General features: G+C 42.8%; 1 protein-coding gene across 6 annotated transcripts in view; it reads left to right on the top strand.

Moving 5' to 3' along the window:
- mki67 (marker of proliferation Ki-67) overlaps positions 1–10,718 on the top strand; it is a 46,718-nt gene extending 36,000 nt beyond the window's left edge. For all 6 annotated transcript variants that reach the window (XM_033033686.1, XM_033033689.1, XM_033033688.1 and 3 more), the window contains 2 exons: positions 1,528–4,542; positions 10,153–10,718. In XM_033033686.1, the coding sequence (XP_032889577.1) occupies positions 1,528–4,542; positions 10,153–10,277 (3,140 nt within the window). In that variant the 3' untranslated portion in view covers positions 10,278–10,718. The remainder of the gene's footprint in view (positions 1–1,527; positions 4,543–10,152) is intronic.
- The last annotated feature ends 1,910 nt before the right edge of the window (positions 10,719–12,628 follow it).

The raw sequence follows: 12,628 nt of genomic DNA, 5'->3' as shown, positions 1-12,628 counted from the left end.
TGCTGTCCATTGTATTTTTTAAATAGCTCATTGGTTATAGGAACATCATCGGAATGTCTCTACCTTATTCAATTCTAGGGAAAAAAGTGCTGTGATCAAAGAACAAATCCAAATATGTGCTGATGGACAAAGACATTTAGATAATGTACCTTAAAATCAATTGAGATTTGTAGCCTAATTGTTCTAAAATATCTGAACAGGCCATTTGGAGCAGTAACTGCCTCTCATTTGTCAAACTGTTATTTATTTCTTATGTCATGGTATAATTTTAGTGTATGTGGTCAAAATCTAGAAAATTACTTTTTAGTATTGATTGAAAACAGCAAGGAGAATGATGTTGTTATTGTAATCTACTACGAAATGTTCTGAAAATATTAGTGTTCTTTAAAGATATGAGAACTAAATGCTTATCAAAATTTGAAATGGTTGAAGATGACAAGGCACCAAATTTCTCCCCTAGAGTTAAAAAATGCTTCCTAATCCAACACATTAATTTTATACCCCTAGATATTTGCAAGAGCTGCTAGTTTAGACATCTTCTGTAAATGGAAAATTTGGCTCAATGTATTTTTATTCTACACCAAATCTCCCTACAAACCTACTGGAAGTTGTAGGTAGTAGACCAGGAAATGCAGTTGCTGGTTTACAAAAAAAACCCAACAGTTGATGATAGTGGTCTAAATTTGTTTTTGATGTCTGTCAATTTTTTTTTCAATTTCTATTTGCATTAGGGTTACTGATCAGTAGGTCAGGAGTTCATGGGTCTGGTATTATCAGCTTTTGAGACTAAAGTGTTGGTTTGAATAAGCATCTATGTGCACAGAATATAAGATCACAGATGGGTACAACATTGTTTTGTATTGTTTTGATCATTGCAGTTCATAATCATAATATATAGTTGAAAAGTTGCTGACCGCTGGTAATCTAATAGGTACAGTTAAATTGTGATATGTCTAAATGTTCCTTTGTGGAATCTGAGGGGAAAAAATCTGTATCTGGGATGTCAGGAATAGGAGGAACTAATGTTAAAAAAGTTGAATAACGTAATTTAAATAGAATTTGGAATAAAAATATGATAAAATTACAATTTGAAAAATAGATATTTGTGCTGAATGGTAGTACTCTTCCTTGTCGAGGGCCTGTAGGATTATTTTCCTTCATGCTTAAGGGACATGAATACAAAATTTAGTTCAGTATTTCAGAACAACATTCAAACGGGCACCATTTCCATAACTTACTCCTTAATGCTAAGCCCTGCCCTTCCTCTCAGCTGTCCTCGAAGAATTTATGATTCTATTTGAAAGACAGAAGACTTTTGTTCCTGATCAATAGTCATCTTCCACATGGCATTTTAAAACAGTGTAATGTTTTTCATTATCATTGCTGTGCGTGGTCTTGCTCTGTACAACTCTTCCAGCACATTCTTTATTACAGTGATGACTACACTAAAAAATAATTGACTGTAAGATGTTTTGTATTATTAAGGTTGTTAAATGATTGTAATTTTCTTATTATTTTTATTTTTAGAATGTAAAGATGAACAGTCTTTAATAAGCACCCAAGTTTCACCAGCAAATAAATCATTAAAAGAAAGTAAAATAAAAGTCACAGGTGGCAAAGAATCAATAAAAAATACACCAGCCAAGAATGGTACTGAGGAAGTAAGTGAAATGAACTTAACAAAGACGTCTTTAGAGAAGAAAATCCCAGATGTTGATTCAAAAATATTATTTATGCCAAGCAAAACTACACCAGGCAAGAAACTATCTTCCTGCAAGCAAACTGGGGAAGTAATTATGTTCAATGCACAGAAAGGGAGATCACCAAAAGAAAATTATGTCATTCCAAATGTTCCCAATGTTGAAATGGAAGTGCCTGAATCGACAACAATGAGCCCCATAATGAGCAAGAATGGATCGCCAGATAAAAAAATCAAGGAAATGGACAATCTAGATTCCCCAGTAACCAAATCATTGCAAGGGAGGAAGAATGCCAAAGAATTATTTACAGCTGGTAAAATCACACCAACCCTGCAGTGTCAAGATGGTAAAAATCATGAAATAAAAGAACAGGCTTCACCAGAAAGAAAATCATTAAAAGACAATGAAATGAAACGTGATCAAGGTGTTGAAATAAGAAGTCCAACTACTTTGGCTACAAGCGAGGGACAGATTTTAATGGCTGAAATTGAAGAGGTGATGCCCTTACCTCCAAGAAAGAGACCACAAAGGAATAAAACAACAAAAAATTACAAAGCTACTGGAGTAGAAGAAGCTACTTCTGTTGCAAAGGCCTCACAAAGTAAGAAGGGAGCACAGTTCGGACATGTTGATGAGCTAGTTAACTCTCCTTTGGAAAAGTTAGCACAAAAGAAAGATGTTGAAACTGAAGTTATGAACAATAAACAATTGACAAAAACATCCATCGAAGTTGCAGAAGTTATAGATCTTACAGTTAAAGATGTAAACGCACCCATTGCAATAGGAAGACCACGACGCAAAAAGAATATCAATACTGAAGAAATGGAGATACAGAAATCACCTAAAATAACAAACACGAGGAAAAAGGCAGCTTGCTGCACACGAGTTGAAGTAACGGAATCCAATAGTTTGCAAATTAGTGCAACAAATCAGGAAAAAAGTAGCAAAGCAATATCTCTCCCTCAGGGCTCTGTGACAGAGGAAGCAAAGTCTGAAAATGTGGAAGTACCTAAAATGATAAACTTGGCTGGCTCCACATTTAGATCAACAAGACAAAAGAGAGTCTTTGAAGAATTGCTTTCAGAAGATTTTAAACAGGAATCTGCTCCAGTAAAGAGATTGCGAAGAAAGGAAGTACCGGATGAAACTCTAACAAGGAAAATGATTTCTAATCTGACATCTTCCAAAGTACCAGACTGTGCAGTAGAGACATCACAAGGGATGTCCAATGGAAGAGAGGTATCTAAACGATCATGTAGAAGAAAGAATATCGTTATTGATGTAAACAAATTCCATGAATCTGGTGAACAGCCAAACGAGAGCTCAAAACTAAAAGAAACCAATGTGTGTCTTAAATCACAGTTGATAAAAAAAGAGAAAAGCAATGGTGAAGAAATGAGAAGGGATGAAATGGAGACTAAACTGCATACGGCTGCGCTGAAAGAATCACCGTCACCAATAAAAAGATTGCTGAGAAAGAAGGTTGGACAGAAAATAACTCAAAATGACGAAGAAAATGTAAAAGAATTACCTTGTACAAGAAAGTTGAGAAGAAACGTAATGGAGCAGAAGTTAAAGGCAGCTAAAGGACCATGTGTTCCAGTAGAGATGCATTCTGGCAGACAACAAAAACATGTGTTGATTGAAGAGGAAAGTGTGCCATCATCAAGGACAAGGGGAAGAGGCAAGCAAGCAAAGAAATTGCTGACTAAAATCGAGGAACAAACTGACCAGCAGCTAACTGTGAGCATAGCTGATGTACAGTTGGATACTACAAATAAAAATGAACCAGCCAATGAAAAGGTCAAAGCTAAAGGTCGTCAGCGAGGAAAGAATTTAGCTAAAGAAACTCCTGTTTGTTTGTCTGATATTGAAGGTGATTCTGTCAGAGAACGGAAAGCCCATTTGAATGTCACTTTTGATTGCAGCAAGGTGGTCAATAATTCAGATGAGATTGAAGCTGTCCGACCGACTAGATTCTCGAGTAAAGGCAGAGTTGGTAAGACAGTTGCAGCTGTATCAGAAGTAACAACTGACACCAAAAAAACAGATTCAATATTATTTCCTGTAAATAAAGAAAATGCTCGGCCAAAGAGAAACGCGAAGAAAGGAAACTCTAAAAAAGATATCACAACAGAACTGGAAGTGCCATGTTTTGTTCCAATTATTGAAGAGGAAATTGTAGAAGGATCGAATGTCTCCAATGGAACTTCAAAAGAATTTCTTCAGGTTGCGGATGGCCAGATAACAGAATTGGTTAATGGAAAGCCGCCTGGGGTGACTATTGTTAAACGTAGTAAAAGAAAAATTGTGAAGGAAGTTGCAAAGGAAGGGCTAGAAATCAGCAAAACGGTTGATCCCGTTGAGATTCCCGGAAAGAGCGGTCGTGGAATGATTAATAAAAACACTTCAGCTGAAATCAATCAAGAGTTAATAATAGGTCCAACTGAAAATAAGCAGTTGGAGAGTTCAGTTAACAAAGTTGAAAAGAGAGCCAAGAGAGGGCAAAACTATATCAAAGAAACTGCTGTGCTTTCAGCTGCTCCTGCAGGAAAAAATCAAGTAATAAATAAAAGGGGAAGAACTAATCTTCAGGGCCAAACAGATAATGATGAGAATGTTCCACAAGAGACTGGTATATCAATGGAATCTTCGCATATCGCTAGAAGAGTTACAAGAGCAAAAAAATCACGTGAAATTACTGAAATTGATCAAGAATTGCTTCAACCACTGACCAGTGGATTGCTTACACAAGTATCTGTACATCCTTCAAAAAGAACCTTACGAAGCAAACTTGCTGTTGCAGAAACTACCGCTGATGTACCTAAGAAAGCAAAAAAAGGTAAGGATATATTGCTTCTGCCTGTAGAATGTTTGTAATGTAATTAAAAATAAGGGAATTGACAGTGTTGTCATACTAGACCAAGAGTTGGGTCCCGTTCCCCCAACTCAATATTCTACCAAACTGCTCATGCACGGCTGATGGGCGCGCACTGCGCAGGTGCGACTGCTGCGTTCAAAGTTGTGCCGGCAGAAATTAACTTAAAAGTAGTAAAGTGAATAGAGCACCCGTGGAGGCATTTGTAGAATAGAACAAAATTTACCCGTGCACCCATTGGGTCCCCTTTGTGAGGCCAGGGAAGTACACGTGAAAGGGGGAAAAAAAAATGCCGATCTGAAACTCAACAAAGGCCCCAACTGCGCAGGCGCGGCTGATGGGTTCCCGTTGTGACGCCAGAGATCCTTGTTGTGACGTGCACGGGAACTCTGCCCCAACTGTGCAGGCGCAGCCGGCAAGTGGGGTGCTGTATAAAGTTAATGTAAGTTTTAAATGTCAATAACTTGTAAACTATAACATCAATCTGAACGAAACTTGGCTAATGGGCATCGCAAGACAATGGTGAGGATGGTGGGCCAAAAATTGTAGCGCTATCATGTACCGTTTTGGTGGAGTTTCCGGCGCGCGCACACACACCCATATCCTTGATATTATTAATTTGCTCCTTTTACCCCATCCCCGGCCTATCCACTCACACATAACCCCCAACTCGTGTCTGGAGAGGGAGGGGTGGTAGAGAAGGCAGAGAGAGAGAGAGAGAGAGAGGGGGGGGGAAAGGGAGAGGAGGAGGGGAGCCGGGCGAGCGGCGCTGCCGGGCAACATCACTTGCAGCGCGTGAACACAGTGTGCAGACATTGTGACGTCATGTCATCAGCCAAAACCAGCAATTTTATTTTCTAAGTTATTTGAGATTTTTGAACATTTTGATTAATAACTCGAGAAATAATGCATGAATTTTTCAGATAAGGCGATTTTTGTCTTCATGGGATAAATCTCTACAGGAATATGTAAAACATTTTAGCGTTAGAGCATCGTTTTTTCGAGCAGATGTGATTTTATATATATATATATACACACACACACACACACACACACACACACACACACACACACACACACACACACACACACACGAGATGAGAGTTTTAGTAATATATATATATAGTAATAATAAATTGATAATAGCATAGAATATAGACATATATGGATGTCCCAGATAGAACAATGATGGGAGTTACCATTTTTAGGCTCCTATATCTTCTTCCCGATGGCAGGAGAGAAATGAGTGTGTGGCCAGGATAGTGTGGGTCTCTATTGCAGGCTGACTTTTTGAGGCAACAATTCCTGTAAATCCCTTAGGTGGAGAGGTCAGAACCAGTGATGGACTGGGCAGTGTTCGCTCCTGGGCATTCAAGTTACCGAACCAGGCATGATGCAACCAGTCAATATGCTCTCTACTGTACACCTGTGGAAGTCAGCCCTCTCTGACATACCAAATCTCTGCAACTTTCAAAGGAAATAGAAGAGTTTATGGGCTTTCTTTATAATTGCATCACCGTGCTGGGTCCAGGAAAGATCTTCTGAAATATGCATGCCCAGGAATTTGAAGCTTTTGACTCGCTCCACCATTGTCCCATTGATATCGGCTGGTTTGGGGGGGGGTCCTCATCCATCCACTTCCAAAGTCCACAATCAGTTCCTTGGTCTTACTGACAATGCGAGCCGGGTTGTTGTGCTGGCACATTTGGTCAGTCTATCAATCTCACTTCTAAACTCTGACTCATCGTCAAGTCAAGTTTATTTGTCACATACACATACAAGATGTGCAGTGAAATGAAAGTGGCAATGCCTGTGGATTGTGCAAAAACAACAGAACAGAATAGAACAGAACCAGTATTTACATTTTAGAGAAGAAAAAAATTAAAAGACACAACACAACAGTAAATTAGTCCCTGGTGAGATAAGAGTTTACAGTCCTGATGGCCCGTGGGAAGAAACTCCGTCTCATCCTCTCTGTTTTCACAGCGTGACAGTGGAGGCATTTGCCTGGCCGTAGCAACTGGAACAGTCTGTTGCTGGGGTGGTAGGGGTCCCTCATTATGTTGCTGGCTCTGGATCTGCACCTCCTGGTGTATAGGTCCTGCAGGGGGAAGAGTGTTGTTCCCATAGTGCGTTTGGCTGAACGTACTACTCTCTGCAGAGCCTTCCTGTCCTGGGCAGAGCTGTTCCCAAACCAGATTGAGATGTTGCCAGACAAGATGCTTTCTACAGCCCCAGAGTAGTAGGATCTTCAGAGAGACATGAATTTCCTCAGCTGTCTGAGATGGTAAAGGCGCTGCCTTGCCTTACTCACCAGTGCAGCAGTGTGTGTTGTCCATGTCAGTTTCTCTGTGATGTGAACTCCCAGGTATTTAAAGCTGCTCGCCTTATCCACAGTAGTCCCATTCATCTCCAGTGGCGTGTACTTCCTTGGATGTTGAGCCCTTCTAAACTCCACAATCAACTCCTTAGTTTTTGTGACATTCAAGAGGAGGCTGTTGTCCTGACACCAGAGTGCCAGATCAGCCGCCCCCTCCTGGTAGGCCTTCTCATTGTTATCGGAGATCAGGCCCACCACCACAGTGTCTTCAGCAATCTTAATGATGGAGTTGGAGATGAACCTGGCCACACAGTCATGTGTGTACAGGGAGTACAGTAGGGGGCTAAGGACGCAACCCTGGGGGGATCCTGTGTTCAGGGTGAGGGGGTTGGTGGTATGTCTCCCCATCTTGACCACCTGGGGCCTGCGGTGTGAAAGTCCAGGACCCAGGCACATAGGGGAGTGTTCAGCCCCAGTTCCAGCAGCTTCTCAGCAAATCTGGTGGGGACTATGGTATCAAAAGCTGAACTGAAATCAATGAACAGCATCCTCACATAGCCCCCATTCTGGCTGTCAAGGTGAGAGAGAGTGGTGTGCGGAACCTGGGAGACCAAATAATCTGTCGATCTGTTCGGACGATATGCGAACTGCAGCGGGTACATGGTGCGAGGGAGGAAGGCACAGATGTGATTCTAATCAGCCTCTCGAAGCATTTCATGACTACCGAGCTGATGCAAGCTGGAGAGGCATTCTTAGGCACTGGTGTAATGGTGGATCTTTTGAAGCAGGCAGGGACAACGGACTTGGCCAGGGAGAGGTTGAATATTGTGATGAGAACTGAAGCAAGCTGAGTAGCACAAGAATTTAGTACTCACCCAGATATACCATCTGGGCCTACAGCTTTCCTCGTGTTCACACGCGTCAGAGCCCTCCTCGCGTCGTGCTCGGTCACCGAGAATGTGTGCACATCCCCAGCGGTGTAATTCGTCCAACTTTGTTGGCGAATTTGAAGATGGAGTTCGCACTGTGCCACACAGTCGTGGGTGTAGAGTGAGTAGAGCAGGGGGCTGAGCACACAGCCTTGGGGTGTTGATGACTGTCAAGGACGAAGTGTTGCTGCCAAATCAGACTGTGGTCTGTTGAACAGAAAAACAAAGATCCAGTTGCAGAAGGATGCGCAGCGACGCAGTTCCGTAAGCTTGATAACCAGCTTGGATGGGTTGATAGTATTGAACACCGAGCTATAGTCTATAAACAACAGCATATTTATTGTCCAAATGATCCAGTGTACAGTGAGATTGCACCCTCTGTTGACCTATTGTGGCAGTATGTACATTTTTAATGGGTCGAGATTCTTGTTGAGGTAGGAGTTGATATGCACCATAACCAACCTCTCTACTGGTCGATAGTTATTGAGGCGTGTCTCCTTGCTTTTCTTGGGCACTGGTATTCTTGATACCGTCTTAAAGCTGGTTGGAACCTGCGAAGCCGGTAATGAGGTTGAAGATGTCCGCAAAAGCTCCAGCCTTTTGGTCTGCATAAGTTTTAAGAACACAACCAGGCTTCCCATCAGGTTCAGACGATCTATAAGAGTTTGCTCCCCGAAGGATATTCTTGAGCTGGCTTCTGTGACTGATTGTAATACAATCGGGGTAATGAGGGCTTGGGAAGGCACATTGCTGTTTTCCCTATCAAAGGGTGCGTAGAACACATTGAGCTTGGAGAAAGTGATGGCATTCAAGCCCTGCCACAGTTGCCAAACATCTGCCTCATCCTCCAGCTTAGAGCAAAAGTCCCTTTCAGCCCTTTTGATGGCCTTATCAAGGTCATATCTGGACATATCCTCAGCGTTGCCAGATATAAATGCCTGGGATCTGTTCATCAGAAGAATGCGGATCACCTGGTTCATCAGATGCTTCTGGTTGGGAAACACATGGATGGTTTTCGTTGGAACCCACTCCTCCACACATTTTCTTATGAATACACTGGCGTATTCATTCAGGTCCGTTGCCAGTCCTTGAACATTGCCCAGTCTACTGACACCAAACAGTCCCAGAGTTCCTCTGCCTCCCCTGACCAGATTATGCAGTCCTCACTACTAGGGGTGTGCTTTTCAGTTTCTGCCTATGTGATGGAAGAAGCAGCACAGCTGAATGGTTGGATTTCCCGAGGTGAGGGCGAGGGTCGACCTGCCATGCATTGTCCTGCCTCTCCTTTTCCTGCTTTCTTTCCCCCCCCCCAATCCGCCACAATCAGTCTGAAGAAAAGTCTCTATCCACGTCACCTATCCATATAGTCCAGGGCTGCTGCCTGACCCGCTGAGTTAATCCAACAATTTGTGTCCTTTTGTGCATTTGCTAGCAACTGCAGTTCTTTATTTCTACATTGGAATATGATACCTTGGTTTTCTTTGTATGTGTATTTAAGATTTAATATTACTTCTAAATAGTACAAACACTCTTCCCCAGATGATTATTTATAATAAACAACTAGACCAAGTGCAGACCCGTTGGGTCTGTCCCCCCAACGTGTGGTTCTGGGGGGGAGGTGGCATGCAGCGTCACACACTAACTACCCCCGCACTCACGCTAATGGAGGGGAGGAGAGAGAGAGAAAGGGGGTGGGAGGGGAGAGGGAGAGGGGGGAGAGGAGAGGAAAGGGAGGGGGGAGAGGAGAGGAAAGGGAGGGGGGGAGAGAGAGAGAGAGAGTGCCTTTTTACTTCAACCCAAACAACTATTTGCAGGCAGTGCTTTTTTACCTCTAACCATATTTTCATTTTCAAATCAAATTAAGGGTACTCACAGTGCTGTAGACATTTGTCAGTGTCATTTAAAGCTCTGATTGAGGCACACCACTTGCAGAGACTGATTGAGGCACACCACTTGCAGAGACTGATTGAGGCACGCCACTTGCAGAGACTGATTGAGGCACACCACTTCCTGGTTTTATAGTCCCTCCCCCCCTCCAGTGGGGGCAGCAGAGAGAATGGGGAATGTTGTAAAAACATTAATATCTCTCAATTTTAATCGACGGGAAAAATCCTCGGCACACACGCGGCGGAGGGGGGCTCTGAGCGAGGCGGCCCAAAATGACGGCCGTAGGTGGCGGCGTACTCTCGGAAACCGCAGCACAAAGCCGAAAATGGTCAAGAACAGAGTTTTAGTAATATAGTTATATTTAGATTTTAATGTATAGCACTGGTATTTTAAAATTTGGGCTTTAAGTAACATACTTTGTTTCCTTTACCTTCACAGAACTGGTGACCAAAAAGGAAACAAGCCAATGCAGCAAAACTGGTAGATCAGCTGCAAGAAAGGTGCTTTCGATCTCACCCCAAATTGTTCAGCCAACAGGGCGCATAACCAGATCAAGAAAATAGAAAATCCCAAATGCAATCTTATCCTATACGTATGTACATTGCTGAAATTATATAATCGATGAATCAATCGGTTTTCAGATTTTTTTTTTTGTCCTTTTCATTGGAGAATAATTGGTGAACTTGTTATCTTGCATATTTTCTTTAGTAAGGTACTTAGGTAGCCAGTTATTTGAGGAAAATAAGAATATATTCATGCTATGCTGGAGTTTTGAAAAGTATGAAGTTTGATTTAGAAATTAGTAGGGAAGGGTTAAATCTAAAGCTAATATCATTTGATGAGCAGTATGTTGATTGTGAAGATGCAAAGTCCAATTGCATAAGCCTTTATTTCTGCTTTTAAATATTTACATCAAGTATTGGAATTGTATTTAAAAATTGCATTTTATACTTTCAAATTTTGCAAAAAAATTTTGGCAATAAATTTTATACATTAAAAATTCAGTGTCTTGTATTGTTACATTTCATCTACACCCTGAGAAAAAACATCCCAAACACAAAAACACAATATTTCTTCCCGCAACTGATGGTCCGCCCACCCCTTAAATCCAGACAAAATATATATTGTAAATCCAGACAATAATCTATATTACTAAAAGTCTGATCTTGACCGCTTTTGGCCCACTGTGCTGCGATTTCCGAGAGAACGCCGCCACCTACGGCAGTCATTTTTGGTCACATCACTCAGAGCCCCCCTCCGCCTTTCGGGACCGGAGGATTTTTCCCATCGATGAAAAATCAGAGAGATATTAATGATTTTTTTAAAATCACCATTCTCTGCTGCCCCTGCTGGAGGGAGGGGGAGGGACTATAAAACCAGGAAGTGGTGTACCTCACTCAGTCTCTGCAAGATGGAGGTCACGTCTCTCTGACCTCTGAATAACACTGAACACATGTTTACTCAACTGTGAGTGCCCTTAATGTGGTTTGAAAATAAAAATATGGTTGATTTGAAGTAAAAAGGCACTGCCTGCAAATGGTTGTTTGGGGGGTTTGGGTTGAAGTAAAAAGGCACTCTCTCTCTCTCTCTCCCCCTCACTCAGCATCCCCTCCCCTTCCCCCTCGCTCCTCTCCTCCACCCCCCTCTTCTCCCCCCTTCCCCAATCCCTCCCCCCTCTCTCCCCTCTTTCTCTCCCCCCCCACCCTCCCTCCCTCCCCTAAACCCCCCTCCACGCTCCCCACCTCCCCTCACCCCCCTCCCTCTTCCCCTCACTCTCTCCTCCCCTCTTCCTCCCCCACCTTTCCCCCCTCACCCACCCTCCCTCCTCTCCACCCCCCACTCCCTCTTGCCCCTCTCTCTGTCTCTGCCCCTTCTTTCTCTGCCCTCACTCTCTACCCCCGCCCCCCCTCTCTAGATGTGACTGCAAGTTGGGGGCTATGCGTCAGTAGATAGGGTGGTTATGGGGTAAAAGGAGCAAATTAATAATATTCATATATCAAGGAGGGTAATTAGCGCGCGGGGGGGTGGGGGGAATAGTTAGCGTGTGTGACGCTGCATGCCGCCTCCCCCCACAACCGCACGTTGGGGGAACAGACCCAACGGGTCTGCACTTGGTCTAGTATATATTGTAAATAGCTGGGGTCCCAGCACTGAGCCTTGCGGTACCCCACTAGTCACTGCCTGCCATTGTGAAAAGGACCCGTTTACTCCTACTCTTTGCTTCCTGTCTGCCAGCCAGTTCTCTATCCACATCAATACTGAACCCCCAATACCGTGTGCTTTAAGTTTGCATACTAATCTCTTATGTGGGACCTTGTCGAAAGCATTCTGAAAGTCCAGATATAACACATCCACTGGCTCTCCCTTATCCACTCTACTAGTTACATCCTCAAAAAATTCTATAAGATTCGTTAGACATGATTTACCTTTCATAAATCCATGCTGACTTTGTCCAATGATTTCACCACTTTCCAAATGTGCTGCTATCCCATCTTTAATAACTGACTGGCATTTTCCCCACTACCGATGTTAGACTAACTGGTCTGTAATCCCCCATTGTCTCTCTCTCTCTTTCTCCCTTTTTAAAAAGTGGGGTAACAATAGCCACCCTCCAATCCTCAGGAACTACTCCAGAATCTATAAAGAGTTTTGAAAAATTATCACTAATGCATCCACTATTTCTGGGACTACTTCCTTAAGTACTCTGGGATGCAACCTATCTGGCCCTGGGGATTTATCAGCCTTTAATCCATTCAATTTACCTAGCACACTTCCCGGCTAACCTGGATTTCACTCAGTTCCTCCATCTCATTTGACCCCCGGTCCCCTGCTATTTCGGGCAGATTATTTGTCTTCCTTAGTGAAGCCAGAACCAAAGTAGTTATTCAATTGGTCTGCCATGTCCTTGTTCCCC

Source organism: Amblyraja radiata, chromosome 15 (assembly GCF_010909765.2).
Source record: "Amblyraja radiata isolate CabotCenter1 chromosome 15, sAmbRad1.1.pri, whole genome shotgun sequence".
Taxonomy (NCBI): Eukaryota; Metazoa; Chordata; class Chondrichthyes; order Rajiformes; family Rajidae; genus Amblyraja; species Amblyraja radiata.
Note: the sequence above shows the minus strand (reverse complement) of the source record. Positions and strands in the feature narration are given on the sequence as shown.